The sequence below is a fragment of the Corythoichthys intestinalis genome, chromosome 3, assembly GCF_030265065.1.
Source record: "Corythoichthys intestinalis isolate RoL2023-P3 chromosome 3, ASM3026506v1, whole genome shotgun sequence".
Taxonomy (NCBI): Eukaryota; Metazoa; Chordata; class Actinopteri; order Syngnathiformes; family Syngnathidae; genus Corythoichthys; species Corythoichthys intestinalis.
The window spans coordinates 48,953,730-48,971,810 of NC_080397.1; the positions used below are offsets into that span (position 1 = coordinate 48,953,730).

Consider the following 18,081-nt stretch of genomic DNA (forward strand, 5'->3'; position numbering starts at 1 on the left):
GTGATATTTCGTGATACTTTGTATCCCAAAAGGTTATCAATATGCTCCTGTCAAGAATCGAGATATCGTTTTAAAAAGGTGTCAATTAAAAAACATTAAATAACAAAAAAGGCTGCCATTGACGGTGCGCGACGCCCAATCCATTTAGACTGGGATTGTTCGTTCATTCAAAATCAGAGCATTAACAGTCATTCGGTCTGATTTTCGGGGCATTTACAGGTCACTTGCTTTTCATTTTAGGGCATTTACAGGTCATTTCCTGTTGAGTTTGAGTCACTGCCTATTCATTTGGGTGATTCCCAGGTTACTTACTGTTCTGTAATGCAAAATAAACAGCAAGTGACCCATAAAATACCCCAAAATCAACACGAAGTAACTGAAAATCAACAGGTAAAAGACCTTAAATGGCCCAAAATTACTCATTGCCTGGCATTGGCTGCCACTGAAGGCCATAGACGTTCAATCCGTTTGAAGTGAGAGGGATGGCAGCGAATGAACGAATGTTCATTCGCTGCCACCCTTCCAGTTCAAATGAATTGGACGTCTACTAGTGATAAAGTCATTCCAATTCACAGCAGACGCTTGTTTTTCTGTTTATTAGTTTGTTGTAGAATATCCTAGAATGATTTCCTGACTCATATATCGAAAATCGTATCGCTATATCGTCGTATCATCATTATCGTGAGCTTTGTATCGCAAATCGTATCGTATCGTGAGGTACCAAGAGGTTCCCACTCCTAATACACGCAGTTGGGAAAATATCAAAAATCAAACTACAACTGAACCCATCATCATACAAGATGTCAGCAAAACTTGTCTGACTTCGCTAAATGAGCATCTAAAAGGTTTGAGTGAGCAGAGGTGGGTAGAGTAGCCCAAAATTCTACATATTAGTCAAGTAGGAGTAAAAGTAGTCATCCAAAAAATGTACTCAAGTGCAAGAAAAAAAGTATTTGGTGAAAAAAATAATCAAGTAGCCAGTAACATTGTGAGTAACTTCTTCCGGTGTTTGATTTATTTTTTTTTTTTAACAATGGAATTTCTTTTCTCAGCACAAAGTTATCTATATGAACTGTTATTATTATACAGTACAATAACCCATTACATAACCCCATAAAGCCAAATACAAAAAAAAATTGAATTCCGGCGAGAGAATTATTTTTTACAGAAATTAGGCATAATTCCTCCAAAGAGCATTAGTGCCCTCTAGTGGAGAAAATCGTTCCTAATTTGAATAGTTGAATAGTGAATAGTTCCTTCATAGTTCCTATTATGAAATCATAAGGATTACCGTATTAGCCCGAATACAAGACGGCCCTGATTATAAGACGACCCCCTCTTTATGTTTGAAGTTTGAAAAAAGACTCTTTGAAGACCAAATTATTTTTTATACAGAAAATAATTACAGTACATCCGAAACAAATGATTATAACAATGTATTTGAGAGAAAAAGCATGTTATTTTGCCTCATTCAAATCTTAATATCTGAACAGTAAATATGTAAACTAAAGTGCAATCACATTCGTAAATGAATGGATTCTGGTTTTTGCAATGTAAATAAACCAATCTATTGTGATAAAACAACAAAATTGCAATAACTGCATTAACCATCAAAGTGAAGTCTAACTGTAACTGTAGTCTTGAAACAAATCTGAATAAGGAAAAACATTGCAATAAAATAATGCAAACTGGTTAAACTTGAGAGTAGCTGAGATCTGTCATGACAGAACATCGCTTCAAGACCATCCCTTCAATGATATCTGGCGCCATCTAGCGTCGTGAATGGGTATAATGTCTAGACCGCGAATATAAGACGACCCCCTCTTTTTCATTCTTATTTCAATGCAAAAAACACAGTCTTATATTCGGGCCAATACAGTATATCTATGGTTTTCTGTGGTCAATCGGCGCCAAATAAAAACTGGGAGAGAGGTTATATTCCGTCCTGTTCGAGTCCTGTTGAGGGCAGCGCTCTATGTGAAATATTTTATAATTGTAATACAATGAAAAATTTTCCAGGTGCTTTAAAGACACCACGTGATTGAATAGAAGGGCAAGCTTGAGTCTGATATGTATAATGGAGTCATGCGATTATTGTTGTGACGTCTCATTGGTTAAACTGGTAGAACTTCTGTTGACATTGCTGGGAAAAAAAAGTAAATCTTATGTAGAATAAAGAGGAAAAATGTAACAACTAGTGCAGCCCGAAAGTAAAACTACCCTTAGAAGTACATTGTACTCAAAAAGTTACTCAAGCAAATGTAACAGAGTACCGTATTTTTGCAACCATAGGGCGCACCGTATTAAAAGGTGCAGACTCATTTTCAGGTGATAGCTTTGTATTTAAAACACACACAAGGCGCACTGCATTAAAAACGCATGAAAAACATACGCGAGCATGCACGCTAGCGTTTTTTTTTAAAGGCAGCAGGAGCAAAACTGAGTTCAATTGTACTTTATTAAATAATTTTACAAAGTACTCACATCAATCTTAATCAATCCACAAATTCATCAAAGTCCTCATCTTCTGTATCCGAATTGAACAGCTGAGCTAGGTCGGCATCGTCAAACATGACATCGTCAAACACGACATCGTTTTCCGCTTAAAACACAGGTGGCAGTTTCTTTTTGTTTCACATAAGTGACTTGAGTTTGAACTAAGTTCGTAAGCATGTCTCTTGGCAGTAGATGCCATTTTCGAGCATCCTTCACCAAACCAATGTTGTTTAGCCTAATGAAACCGGGCCGCACCGACGCGTTCCGATCCCCCTCGCTCAGGTCAGGACTCGAACCCGCACCGCACGACGCGTCCACACAGCACTAACTGCTAGGCCATAAGCTCGAGCTGACGGCCTAGCCGCCAGCGCACCCACATGAAGGCATCGGAGGGAAGGTTTTTCCACGCACCGCACACACGGACCTACGTGTACCTGTTACACTAACACACTCGAACGTTACAGCTACTGGGGGCACGCCCCCGTTCACACGAAACCTTCGCACTTTAAGGTTCTCATGTGGCTCATTTACGTCTGCCTTTTCAAAAATTGGTACTCAGCCCACACAATAGGTGCACCATCTAATTTGGAGATTTTTTTTTTATTTTTAGGTGCGCCTTATGGTCGTGAAAATTCGGTAAATGTAACACGTTCCTACCCACCTCTGTGAGTGAGTCAGATTTGTAAACCACTATCCAAAAACATGCATTTTATAGATTTAGTAAAAACTCAACATTATGCCTAAGTATGAATGTGAATAGTTTAGGGCTGTCCCAAACGACTAATTTTCTCCCGATTAGTCAGCCGACTATTTTTACTATTAGTCGACTAATCTAATAATTAATTTTTTTTTTTTTTTTACTAATTTAGCAATGAAATTTTTGTTGACGCTTATCAATTCACAAAAAACATATTGGAACACTCAATTTATTTATTAAAGTACAAATAAACACGTAAATAACAATAATAAATCACAAATAAACAATGAGTTCAAATGCTGATAGAATTAACTAGTGTAGCCTCCCGATTGAAAAGATGGTCTCTTAAACTGATGGTTTACAACTTTTATTCCATCCTTGATGTAAACACACTGTAAGAGCTACGGTGCACACAAATAAAGCAACATAATTAGAAATTAACAAAAACTTTTCACCTTTTTCCTTTTAAACCTTATTTATATATCAATGAATTGCCTATATGAATTGCATTTACCTTAATTTATTACCTTATCATTGACAATCTCTCCCTTGAGTGCAATCACTGTATATACTGTATATATTTATGACCTTTTAACCTTATATAATTTTCTATACCATAAAATAAACCATAACATGAAATAAACCTTTCAATTAGCATTAAGAACAATAGTAATAGCACTTATAGGCCCATTGTCAATGAAACATTATTATTTAGTAAGGCGACAGCACCCTCTGGTGTACAAAAAATGAAAAAAAAAAAAATTACAAACTGCGTGAAGGCGCTTGAGGTTTTTATTCACGGCCAACGTGCAGCCAAGCTTGGCATTGAAGAGACAGGACATAAGAGTGTACTCTCCTTTGTTTCTTTGAAATAAGGCAATGTTTTGGACACTCTGGTGCGCTTTTTTTTGGCTTTGTGCCACTTTCCCCGCTTGCAAACAGAGCATCCGACATTCTAACTTTCCACGCATATATTTCTTTAACCCTTCATTAACCGTCGACGGGATGTTGTGCTCGTCGACGGATTTACGTCATCGATGACGTCGACTATGTCGACTAGTCGGGACAGCTCTAGAATAGTTGCATGCCTAAGGGGCAGTTTACATGGCGACTCTGTGACACGAAGACGCAATGACTGTGTTGCGGAGTGGCCTCGCGTTCGTATGGTGTCGGCGAAGACGGAAGGCAAAGACGCAAACCTTGGAATCCTGCCTCCAAAGTGGAAGAATTCGATTGCGGGGGCTTGAGGGGGGTTTGCTCCGCATGCATATCAAAAGCTCCCGTGGCGCGGGACCGCGTCGGTAACAACAGCACTCGTGCACGTCACATTGGGCTTGCGCAGCGGTGCTACTAAACATTAAAAACAGCAAATATGGCGGCACGTCGGCTTTACTTTACCGTTTTTATAATATTTTTAATTTAAATATGTTGAATGTTTCCATTTTCGTGCCTTTTTGAACAGAAGAAAATGCCATTGCTTGGAGTGGGCGCGCATGTTGTCTTCAGGGCTGAGGAGGTCAAAGTGCATCATTCGCTGTCGTTTAGTAAATCTGCACTGCCCCCTAGGGCCTGGCATGAATACTACATCGTTTTCATGGAGAATTGCGACATTGTTCAAATGGAGACGGAACCATATAAATGCAAACATGACATTTTTCGTTTCCTCGGAGAGTCACCATGTAAACGGCCCCTAAATGTGTCCTATGGTTGGGCGACCAATCAAGGGTGAATGCTCCCTCTCGTACAAAGGGCAATTGTGAGGACAACAGCTATGGAAAAAGGACAGATAGTCCCTCACCTGAAAAAGGGTTAACCCTGGTTGAAAGACCTCAGTTAAATTCTTGCTCTGGAGAAAAACTAAATCCATGCAACTCGTGAGGGACTGCGAAAATCCAATAAGCGACTTTGTTCAGCTCACATCATTGCTGTTTGGACTAAAACAATGCAACAGCCTCATTGCGTATTGATCCACTATAGGGACACATGAGAGCAGAAGGGGGAAAGGGATATAAAGGAATAACTAAAAAGGTTGTGTGCCTTTTCATAAGCAGCTGCGGTCTGTAAATGACAAACGGAATCATAGAGCACATAAAGCTAGCATTAAAAAAACAACAGCAGGCATTGAAGCTACAAGAAAAACACTATATTGGAAAAGAACTTAAGGTCTTCACAGTGTCATAAGACAACAGAGACTTCATTTGCTGCGAAATGAGCCATTTTGCCGTGTGAATATGGCTTTCCCGATGCCAAGATGTCACCTTTTTACCTCAGTTGTGCTATTTGTACACGTTTAATCCTGCAGCTAATGGACATAATATCAGACCGGGGGTCTCATTAGAGGCCTGTTCCTTCTCCAAAGTGCCAAGTGGAATGACATCCACAACAGAGCAATGACAATCCTGTCCTTTGGAGAAGCGAGAAATGACATTTAAAGTACATTCAACGCTTTGGGGAGCGCTTACATTCGGGGAAGGGAGAAAGATTTTCTACTAGGTATGACAGCCTGGAGCACACAGATTAACAAATTAGCTTTCTTCTATCAGACACCTCTTAGCCACTCGTGTTAGTAATAATGCACCCAGGGTGAGGGGAACTGAACGTCTTGATGAATGTAAAATCCATTTTTTGAATGAGGGCACATAAAGAGGAACTTTGCGAACTCAGTCGAAGGGTGCTTTCACACCTTATTGTTCACTTTTACAGCCTCCGCATTCTTTATCTTGTTCTAATCAATTGGTGCATTTGCAAACCTAATGCTGTTTTATTCATTCGAACATGCTGCATTCATGCAAATGGTTAAGAAATCCATCACTTAAAAAATACTCTTCTTTAATTAAGAACACATTCAATTTCAAACCTCATCTTAAAAGGGGTCAAACTGACCCTTTTTTTAACTCTTTGGGTGCCACAGTTTTAAAATGTTTTGATATCATTTTTTTCAAATGGCTGTGACTACTGCCACTCCAAACACAATGAAGCTAAGCATTGGCTCCAGTATGTGCTGCTTGTGGAGTGTTGTACCGCTATGGCTAGACATAGCGTCACTTTCTGTCTCATTGGACTACTGCTCATCTTCATCTTAAGTTGAATATTCCTCTTCAGAATCCAAGTCAGCCATTACTTGACGCAGTGTTACCTCTACATATGTAGTTAATTCGTTCCAGGACCTTGTTTGTAAGTCGAAATGGTCGTATGTCAAGCAGGATTTTCCCATAAGAATACATTATAATTCCAGTAATTCATTCCACAGCCCGAAAACCTTGACTAAATCCTTAATAAATTCTGCTGGTACTATTGCAAATAGTAATTACAAAGAGCAAAACAAATACATTACGAATAAAAATCAGATTAATAATATAATAATAGTAGAGCTGAAATGAATACTCGAGCAACTCGAGTTTAAAAACTGATCCGAGTAATTTTATTGACCTCGAGTAATCGTTTATTTTGACAGCTCTAAGCATTACGTTTTGCTCGGACTACTTTTAATGCGGGACAACGCGCTGATGTCACGTGCGTAGAGGAAGAAGCAAAAAAAAAAAAAAAAAAAAAAAAAAAAACTGCAGCCGACAGCCGCTTCAAACGACGCCGACGTTGCTAAATACTAGCCCGCACGATGCTACGTTGGTAGCGTCTGATGCGTCTCATAGAGATCACATGTAATATGTTGAACTAGATGTGAAATGACAGACTCACCCGCGTCTGGGCAGCGTTAGTAAACAGCTGGCACCTTAAAGCAGTAGAGCACTGAGCGCTAATAAAGAGCGCTAAGCGCTAATAAATAAGATTAACGTTACTGTCACTACTAGCTCACGTAACGTTAGCCCTGCGGAGGGCTAGGTTTCTATTAATTATGACCACTGTCGATGCGTGGCTAGCGTGTCTTACATACAGGCTTAAACATAACATAGCATTGTGGAGTGATGAGGGTGTAAAATAAAAACTTAATAATGCTAACTATCAATTTCAGCTCAGCAGTCATTGCTGGATAAAACACCAAGTAGCACTGGTCCCTAATGTGCTCCAATACAGCCTGTATCATACATTTATTTTGAACACTGTAAAAACTCAAATCGTATCAGGACTTACAGTTTAGACTAACTTAAAACTTAACTAGAACTTAAAAATGGCTTGACAAAAATAGAAATACAATTGAAACACGTGGGAAAAATCCTAACTTTTAAGTGATGTGTGTTATCGAGCGTAACGGCATTTTTAGGTAAGATATATATATATATATATATATATATATATATATTTTTTTTTTTTTTTTTAAATAAGAGCTAAAAGTTTTTTGAGTGAAAGCAGTGGATTAGTCTTTTTTTTTTATTCTAGTTACATCTGAGATGCAATTGTTGGCTGTTTTCAACAATATACATCGAAAATAAAGACATTGATTGACTGAAAATGGTTCAAGATTGGATGAAATGTCTTGTTTTCTCATGTATATTTATAATTGCTTTTCACCTAAAAATATATTTGTTTTATCCGATTACTCGATTTTAGATTCGTTTTTAGATGTGAGATCAGAACATAGGAAAGAAGTAATGTTCCCCATTCTGATTGGTTGAGTGATTGCTGGAGACGATTATACCCTCCAACCACGTCACCAGCCCTAAAATCTGTCACATGTACAAAAAAAATTTGAGACAGCACAAATAACGCAACAAGGATGTGCCAAAACAGTGTTTGTAATTGGTGATTTATGAACCACAGAAGTGGGAGGTTGTCGAGTTGTTGTGGCTATCAAGTTTAGGTTCAACAGGAAATGAAAATGCACTTGCAATCAATAAAAAACACCTCTTCACCCAAAAATTTAGTTAGGGTATGATTTCAATCAAAAGAATCCACAAAATTTTAACTACCAGACCACCTGCTGAGTCAGAAGAGGAGCCTACAACCAAGTCCATTCTGCATAATATGTGGCTAAAAGCTAGAAAACGAGGCAACAAAAGCCGATGGACTGAGAGCATCATACCTCGTGGTGAACAGTATTGCTAAAGCCAAGAAACCTTTCACGATTGAAGAAGAACTCATTATGCCTGCGACCAAGGATATTTGCCGTCAAGTTTAAGGAGAGGCTGCTGTTAAAAAAGGTTAATTCAGGGTGTGATGAGTTACATTTTCCTTGCACTTTATGTTCGTTTTAGCCCAGTCATGTTTTTTTTTTTTTTTTAATATATTTACAAAAATTTTCTGCCACATGTTGCCATTCCATGAAAAAAAGGCCATTATCACACTGGTCTGTGGTGCAAAAATGGTCGGGGACCACTGGGCTATAGTACAGTATAATAATAACAGTTCATATTGATGATGTCGTGTTGAGAAAAAAAATATATACCATTTTTTTTATCAGACATAGTAAGCAGTTACTCACAATGTTACTCATTACTTCGGTATTCTTTTCAACAAACTTTTTTCCTTGTACTTGAGTAAATTTTTAGATGGCTACTTTTACTTGATGAATATTAATGCTACTTCAGTCACTTTTTCGGCTACTCTAGCCACCTCTGCTTGGGAGTCACATAAGTTTTACAAGGACAATTGCTCGGAGCCCCAGCTTCCCACCGTAGTTGTAAATAAAAGCTAAACAAACGCATCAAAGTTGTCAGGGTTCATATCGACGACAAATGCAGACAACCTCCGGCGGAATGCTTTGTGTGATTATCTTGTCTTGAAATGGACGCAATCACTGTAAGCCCGATATGTTATTATTATTTGGCTGTCAAAGACGCCAAAAAAGCGAGCAAACGACAAACGTGGTAAGGGTGACAAATATCTCAAAGTTGCACCCTCCCACAAAGAGAGTATGAGATAACACCAACAGCAACACCAAAGTAAGTAAACAGATACCTTACAGTTTTATCTCACTGAGCTTCCTAAATATGAATCATTTGTCACTCGAAATCTTTATTTTATGTACAGCTATCATAATGTGAGCTACAATGGACCATCTACAGAGCAGTTTCGACAAAGGAGATATTTTGTGTTTTCTAAAATAGCAATGGTAAATGGAAATGATATTTTTTCTACTCTTTCTCACCCAAGACAAAGAAAGTATGCATTAAATTAGAATTAAAGTAGGAAGTTTATTTATTTTTATGGTGGACCAAACAATAGGGTCACCGGAGTGCCTGCCCACCCACTGAGTGTGAAAAATAAGAAAACCTCCCCATTTAACTTTAATGACAAGATCAGCTAGGATGGGCAAAGATGCAGTACAGCTACGAGACTTAAGTGTCTATAACAATGTAATGCATTAGACCTATCACTAAGAAAGGCTGAAATCCCCCACATGTGCAACACCCCTGCTATTGTGTCAAAATCCACATACATGCGTGAGCAGTTTTGCTGAATGCACTGATTAGTGCTAGATTACGAGAAGCATCAGATACATGAGTGACATGAGTGGCAGTGTGGGCTATTTGGTAATACACCATGACAATGTTTGATCAGGTGGCTGTCTGAAAAGAATTTTGCCTATTATAGTGTTGCTTTGTTGTTGTTGTTTTTTTTTTTAAGTCATTAGTCCCCCAAGGAATCTTCAGCAAAAAGCGCTGATTCCGTGGAAAATCATCTTGATTCCGCGGTGAGTAATTCTTGATTCTACGGCTTGAAAGTTGTTGTTTTTATTCTTGGGCAACAAATCCCAACCTGAAGGGGCCAAAGGCTGTCGCAACTAATCGATTAAAATCGATTAATAAATTAGTTGCCAACGAATTTGGCAATCGATTTTTGCCGGCAGCAGAGGTGTCACCTCCCATTAGGCAAACCAGGCAATTGCCTAGGGCCCCCAGCCAGCAGGGGCCCCCAGAGGGCCAACAGATTTAGCATACGCATCTTTACTGCACTGTCGCAGCAACAAGTGCGACAGTGCCAGTGAAAGCCTTGTGTCTTGAGCAGGGGTCGCGTTAACCGAATATTTTCCGTCGTTGACCGGTTTTTTAAAACAGTGACGGAAAAAACTGAAGTCCATCCGTCATTTTGACAGGTTGCAATTCACACCCCAGACCACAGGGTGGCGAGTGAGCATATTAATTAGCTATTGTCTCTCTTGATGCATGACGTCGTTGGCCTTACTCGGAAAAATGTCAAGGCAACTGAGTGTTTGCCTGGCACGGCCAGACTGTTCTCCCTGTATTTTTCAAACACTGAGAGAAAAGTCTGGGACACAGCCTCTCGAGTAGGTACAAAATCAATCGACAAATCAGATATTTTTATTTGCGTGACGCGTTCTTCACGAGCGCCGAAAGTCGTCTCTGCAACAACACGGATGGCGAACGGGAGAGCCGAGAATATGTTCCAATCCGCGGTAAATTCAGTTTTAAATGAACTAAAACACATCGACACGAGACATTGACAACAGTCTGTCTCGCGCTAGCCATGTTGAATAAACTCCGTTCTCCTCGTATGTTTACTTCCGCGCGCAAGTCCCTCGTCCTGCCCTCGTCGCTTTGCTAACGGCACGTCTGCCCGTCGCTGATTGGTGCACTCCGCTGTCTGTTTGCCTCTTGTTAAGCTTGTTCGGACAGAATATTGATTAAAAATGAATGAAAACTAAATACTATTGAATATGTCATTATTATCATTTTAAAAATGTAAGTGACGGGTAAAAATAGATTATGACCGGATTTTTATGACACTGTCAGTCAAAATGACAGACAACGAAAAAGTCTAGCGCAACCTCTGGTCTTGAGATCCCTGAAGTGGCCCTTTCACTCGCTCTACCCCCCCCCCCCCCACGTGACTCAGAGTGAAAGTGAGCGGCGATTTGGCTTTTTTTTTAATTGCCGTTTATCCAAAATGAAGAGAAGTTATCCTTCTGGAAGCGACAAAAGAAAGAAAAAAAGCAGAAGAGGAGAGAAGGAAGCAAGAAAGCAGTGAGTGTACTATGTTACTGTAGTTTTATGTCCTAATGTAGAAGCCGGGCACTTTGAGTGTCCTAACAAGCGCTCTATGAGACCGAGGCGTTATTATACTTATATTAAATATGCTATTGCTCCAAATCCAACTGTCCCCCTTACTTTTACACGCTCGAAGGGCCCCATGTTGCTTGTTGCCTGGGGACCCTTGCTACGCCTCTGGCTATGAGCACTCCTGTTTTGGTCCTTGTTTGCGTGTAATGTGAGGTTTCATGCACACCAGTGATTAGACCAAAAATGACAGCGAGTTCACTGCTACACCCGGGTTGCTGCATCAACAATTATTCTGAAATGTAGAGAGTTAAATTGTCTTGTGTGTTATTAGATCCAGTGTGCCTCTGTCAGAGGAGAATAAATGAAGCCATTTGAACCAGATCTGAAAAGTGAAGAGCAGGACAGCACTGTCGGTCGTTCACAAGACGAGCTTCAGGGAAAAATGCATGCAGCAAATACCTGATAAGACAAAAGTTGGGCAAAACTGGTGATGCGAGAGTGTGCCGTTAGTTAGGAACTCCAAGAGTGTATCCTGTTGGGAACTCCAGTTTTATTAGCAGATATTCAAGGTAAGCATATTGTGTTTTCAAACTTATCCCAATATAATTATGTAGATTGTTAGCATCCAGAGCTGTCGTGTGCTTTACATACCGTACAGGCCAAAGAGCATTCATTCATTCATTCATTTTCCATGCCGCTAATTCCTCACAAAGAGCACACCTTGTGTAATCCATGTCTTGTACATTGTAACGCGTGTTAGGTAGCATACGTGTATAAAAGTACCAAAAAGGGGAGAAGCTTCCACCTATGCAAATTTTATTCACAAAAACTAATATTTCCACCTTGACCACTCTTCACTCGGAAGCTCAGCAGTATGCAAACACGCGTTCCCTGACGAACGCCAACATTGTTCTAAGGTCCACGTCAGAGTCACTGTCGTCACTGTAGCGTGCCATAGTGCTTTAATTATTTAGTATGATAGTAAGAATACTCAACAAAAAAGATAGCAATAGTAATCCAAATCCGCGTTTTTTTACCCACTCGAAGATCCAGGAATTAGACCGATCACATGGCAATGTTGCAGCCGCGATCAGGCCGTCGATTACACAAAATCGACTGATCCGAAAAGCCGCTGTGGGACCGACGAATCAAAAAAATGGACAGATCCGAAACCAATATTGCAGACGCGATGGGACCGTCGGATCCAGAAAATAGATAGATCCCTTACTTGACTGAGGATCCAGGAAAAATGTTCAGGCGCCAGTTGTAACGCGTGGTGGGTAGGATACGTGCATACAGGGACCAAAAAGGGGGAGAAGCTTCCACTTATGCACATTTATTCACTAAAAATAATAATTCCACCTTGACCACTCACTTCCACTCCCCTCGTTTCCATTTGACTGGAAATTGCATCCAAAAGCAGCACATCGTGGCATTTTACTTCGCGAGTTTAGGCAGCAATAAGCAATTGTTGAACACGCTACACATTTGGAAAGATCCCATTGACGTCATCACTGCGAGCCCGCAAACCATGGCGCCAACTAACGGTCAAAATATGGACTAAATATTATGAAATATTGCCATTGATTTAACATTTTATGTGTTTCTAACAACATATTGTAGTACAAGAGAAAAATTGTGGTTTATTAGAGCCTACATGTATTTAAGTTAGAGGATCACTTTAAAATGTTCTGGTGTTTAAAATGGTATAAAATATATTTTCCATCTGAAAGGAAAAGACAACACAATCAGTGTTGTCATGGTAACAAAATACGTACCCCATTTGGACAAGCTGTTAATGGTGATGTTTTTATTTTGATGATATCACCATTCTCTGTCTACGCCATTTCCACTTGATCGCCACGGACTAACTTGCAATCTTTTGTTATTGGTGTGTTTAACCCATTTGAAGGAGCCCTTAGCAAAGCTGTACATTACACTGCCATGTTACAATTTCGTCGACTGGTTGGCTGCCATTCCCTTGTCTGTTGTAATGGTACGGTGGTTATATTTAGGTTGAAATTACATTAGTGGTTGGTTTCATTGCAGTATCATAAATACTTGTGTGACAGTTAATGTTAATGGGAAAAGCGACATTTAATCTTTCGTTGAACCATTAAAGTTAAGAGTGTGTTTCAACAGTCTTTTATTGTTTTCAAACATCTGTTTCAACTTTCAAATTGATTAAAAGTGTCTAAAACACTTGATAAAGGTTTAATGATGGTGGGCATTTGGGTTCTGGAACAAATTATTATATACTGCAGGGAAATTAATACCATTATTAATCATGTGTAATATAAAGGTATCACTGTGGTTTAATAACACAAGCCACAGGCACTTACCAAACTTCCTAGTTTGGAAGATGAAGAGTTGTTCCTGTGTTTCAGCAGGCCACATCCCTCCATGCCAGGGGTGTCCCGATGATTGCTGTGGATACGAGGACCGCCAGCCCCTTCAGAAGAGGAACGCAAGCGCCTCTCCAAGCGCATCACCTCATGGTAGGGGCTAACACTGCTGCACAGCGAGGCTGGAAAACAAAGATGACAATGTTAAAGCTTTTCATTCATTCGAGTTGTTTTTCTTAAGATTTGTTAGTTTTGGACTCAAATCAAGAAAATATGTCACAATAATGTGGCAGAGGCTTATCTTGTAAGGTTATAATGAACAAAGAGCAAACTGCAATATGAAAGTAATGTGTTTTGGGCCTAAACAGAGGCTTCTTTCACAATACATTTGCATACTGAAAAGTGTTTACAAAGTGTGTGTTGGCGTGACTCCTTTTATCTTCACGCATTAGGAAGTGAGTGGGCATAATTACGTGTTTTTACTCACAATGAAGAAGTCTCGGGAATTTTAAAAGCATTCACAAAATACAAACAGGCCTGAGACTGTTTTAAAATTACAACAAAGTGCATGAATAAATTATACAAAATCATTAGTATTTTTATACAAATTTGGATTGAGGCAGGGCAGCATGATGTCTTTGTGCTTAGCACATCAGGTTATAATATGATTTTTATTCTCGTACTATTAATTCGACATTTATTCTCGTTGTAATAGTGCGACTTTTTTTCTCATATTACTACAAGAATAAAAGTCATTATTACATAGGGCAGGGGGTCCCCAAACTTTTTCCTGTGAGGTCCAGATAACTTTTCCCTTCTCAGATGAGGGGCTGGGTCAGTTTGTAACAGAAAAAGTGTTGCCTAAATGAGTGCCTAAATGTAAAAATTTATTGTTTTTCAGAAAGCCACAATCAAACAACCCTTTCTGGATTCTTCATGGAACAAAAGTAAATCAAAAATAATAATAATAATAATAATATAATATAATAAAATATAATAATAATAACACTATTAATTAAATAGATAATAACCAAATAACCCTCTCTGAGTTCTTCACAGTAAAAAGCCAGGAAATAACACTATTGAGAAAAAAAAAAAAAAAGAAAGAAAATTGTTCAGGGGGCCGGCCCATATGTGGAGGCGGGACGTATTCGGCCCGCAGGCCGTAGTTTGGGGACCACTGACATAGGGCATCGACCTCATAATAAATTGACAGCTCAATTCCCCCAGACACTGCGCAACGCTTTTGTGAGTTATTCTCAAACACAACAAGAGCAGACACACAACGCAGCAATCTAATGCCGGATTTAGGTTGAAAAAGTACGAAAGCTGTACCACATACAAACAGGAAGGTTTGCCTCAGGAGTCGTTTGTTCGAGGATTCAAGGTAATTATTTTATTTTTCGTCCCATGCATGCATTTTGAAACGTGAAAAAAATCAATGGGAGAAATTAGCCACTACGGCATTGCCGTCATACTTCGAAATATTTACGTAAAATCTATGATAGCTGCCCAGTGTTTTGCTTTTAACCAAGAATCTAGACTGTTTTCCATTCATATCTCTGAAAAATTCAGGGATTTAAGCATTTATTCACAAGAATTTTCAACGTAAAAAGCTCTTTGTCTGTGTTTCCACTCGGTCAGCTCCCCGAGGGCACCTGGTCCTATACCAACCCCTACGCTGACGGCAACAAGCAGATACTAGTCTACTTTGACCCCGTGCACCTTTGGAAGAACATCTACAGCAGCTCCACAACAACGGCTGTATGGTGCTGCCCAGGTGTCCTGGGGCTGAAGTAAGTGCCCAGTATTATTCACTTTATAAAAAAGATTAATCAAAACACCCATCTTTCGAAAACAAACATTTTTTAAGAGCCTGAGAGGATGAGGACGGCCCGATTCTCGAGCCTGACGGTGCTGGCCAGCTCGGAGAACTACAAGTCTGTCAAGGCCGGCTACAAGTTGACCCAGAGGGTGCTGGCGCATCGGGCTCATCATAGCGGTGGTCAAACCCTACACGGTCGCTGGGCTGAAGCTCCTCGCAATGACCACAGGCAAGGAGGAACACAGGGACACGGCCAACAATATTATGAAGTCTATGAAGACTATGCAAGAGGGCTAATGTAGCTGAATAAACGACTGCATACTTACGTAAGCGCGTTGCCGCCTCTGTTAAAATCAATCATAATGAAGGCATGTTGAGTTTTAAAATCGGTTTTACAAATAAGGAAATCAGTTATATCTTGTCTCATCTACATCAAATTATTATCCATTCAACGATTTATACTAATGATTCATAGTATCCCCCAGCTAAGGTACATGTACATAAAGTGTGTAGCGGCTAGTTACATTACCCCAACGAAATAATACGACTTTTTTTCTCGTAGCAACAGTACGACTTCAATCTCGTAGTACTTTTATTTTATCTTTTGGCCCTTATACGCCATCGTAAATGTTGACAGTCACGTTCCGAAATATTTCATCAGTCTGGCTAATGAAATATTTCATGTCGATCTTTGTTATGGTTTTTGTTGGGAAGAAAAAAAAATGTCATTTGTCATGATATGAAGCAATTTTGCCGCGGCACGACATGGTGGACTGTCAGAGTTGGATGCGGCCCACCACCACCACGGCTTCAAAAAATCCTAGGGGAAAGCCTGCTTACATTTTCATTTGTGGTCGAATACTTGGGACGAGTTTATGTGAATGTTTTTGATGATGTGTGGATGCTATCGGATACATGCAAATCGTTTGTGTGGATTGTTATTGCTGTATCAGCAGCTAATTATAAACACAATTGCGGGATCACTGGTAGCCAGTGTGTCTTACTGTCCTATCTGTGGAAGATATCATGGATATTTGGCTGTTTGGCGTGACGGTTGTGGGGTTCCTTCTGCTTGGCTTAGAAGGTGCCCTGCTCTACGTAAAGTTTCCAAGATGGCAGCTTTTTAAGGAAATCAACAAATTGACCATGGACCAAACGGTGCGATTCAAGGCATTGGAAGACCACGTCGAGGCTCGGATCGGTAACTGCCTCCGTGGACTCACGGTTGGGTCCAAGGAAGGATGGAGAAAAGTGGATGCTACCTTGCGCCAGGTGACGGAACTGTCGGGGCATGTGACTGAACTGTCAAGACAGACCGCGAATATTGGCAATGACTCAAGGGACCTGAGGTCTCGTCTACACCATGATTAGCGAGAATTTGACTGAAGACCAACCGTATTTGGACATATTAAATTCTTATTCGGCTTAATTCGATTTTAATTTTCCTCTACCTTTCCCCGAACACCCTTACCCCACCCCTCCCTTCTCCTGGAGGGAGCCGTGCAGATGGCGCTATCTCTTGCCCTTGATCTCTTCCCAAGGCCGGTTGTAGGGCCCTAGCCTGGTACTCCAGACTCACCGCTGTTCCAGCTATTGAGTCTGGCCACCATTAAGCGGATAAAATTTCCAGGGCGGAGCAAGCCACAGCAAACAGACAGCGGAGTGGACCAATCAGCGACGGGCGGGACGAGGGACTTGCGCGCGGAAGTAAATACACGAGGAGAGTTTATTCAACATGGCTAGTGCGAGACAGACTGTTGTCAATGACTTGTATCGATGTGTATTTGGTCATTTAAAACTGATTTTACCGTGGATTGGAACATATTCTCGGCTCTCCTGGTCGCCATCTGTGTTGTGGAGACGACTTCCGACGTGGAAGAGTGACGTTGCTCGTTAAGAACACGTCACGCAAATAAATGAATCTGATTTGTCGATTGATTTTGTACTTGCTCGAGAGGCCGTTAATGGGCTGGGTCCCAGACTATACTCTCAGTGTTTGAAAAACACAGGGAGAATAGTCTGGCCGTGCCAGGCAAGCAGGGCCCTGTGACTCTTATTTTGTCTACAGACACGTACAAACACTGATACACTTGTGCATACACACACTCACACACAACCCTGCCCCCCAATCCGCTACCGCCTTTTTCTTACTATCACTGATTCCCCCCCTTCCTCCAGCCATGACTGGTAGTGCTCCTTTTTTTTCGTACAAAAAAATCCCTGCACGTGACCTGTGAGTCGTGTCATACCCATGCTATGTTGCATGATATATGTGTGTCTACTTGTAACTTGCTCTTTAATTTCTGAAGAAGACGCAGGACAAAGTCTGCAGCGGCCTGATGCTGACTCATCGAACGGAATTTCGTTGCATCTGTTGTCATCTTGTGAGAGCTGGTGTCAATGACAAATAAATCTGAATCTGAAATTTGAATTGCTGTTATTGAAAATTAAACTGATTGAATTTCTTTTAATTTTAGTTTCATTCTGCAAGTGTTGAGGTCATGAGCAGCTGAATAAAGTCATCAAAACCACACAGACGTCTGACATGGTCATTTCGGAGCTTAGCTCGCTGTCATCTTGTAGCCTACGGTCCTTGCCAACAAGACCGTAGGCTACAATGACGTACAATACATGTTTTTGGTTAGTTATTTTGAGATTTAGGGGGTATTTAGGGGTATTTCAAGGGTTAATTCCGATTTTAAAGGAAATTTAGGTTAGTTCTCCAGCGTAGGAACAGAACTCATTCCTAAGCCTGGGAGTACCTATATACAATTACACAAGAGCTCATATTTTAAAAGGCAG

The 18,081-nt window shown here is 40.3% G+C and overlaps 1 protein-coding gene across 6 annotated transcripts in view; it reads right to left on the reverse strand.

Moving 5' to 3' along the window:
* Positions 1 to 18,081, reverse strand: part of ccser1 (coiled-coil serine-rich protein 1) — a 378,554-nt gene that overhangs the window by 327,959 nt on the left and 32,514 nt on the right. For all 6 annotated transcript variants that reach the window (XR_009062832.1, XM_057832960.1, XM_057832959.1 and 3 more), the window contains exon 4: positions 13,452 to 13,636. Coding sequence is in view for 5 of the 6 variants with exons in the window: in XM_057832960.1 (XP_057688943.1) it covers positions 13,452 to 13,636 (185 nt within the window). In the remaining variant the exon portion in view is untranslated. The remainder of the gene's footprint in view (positions 1 to 13,451; positions 13,637 to 18,081) is intronic.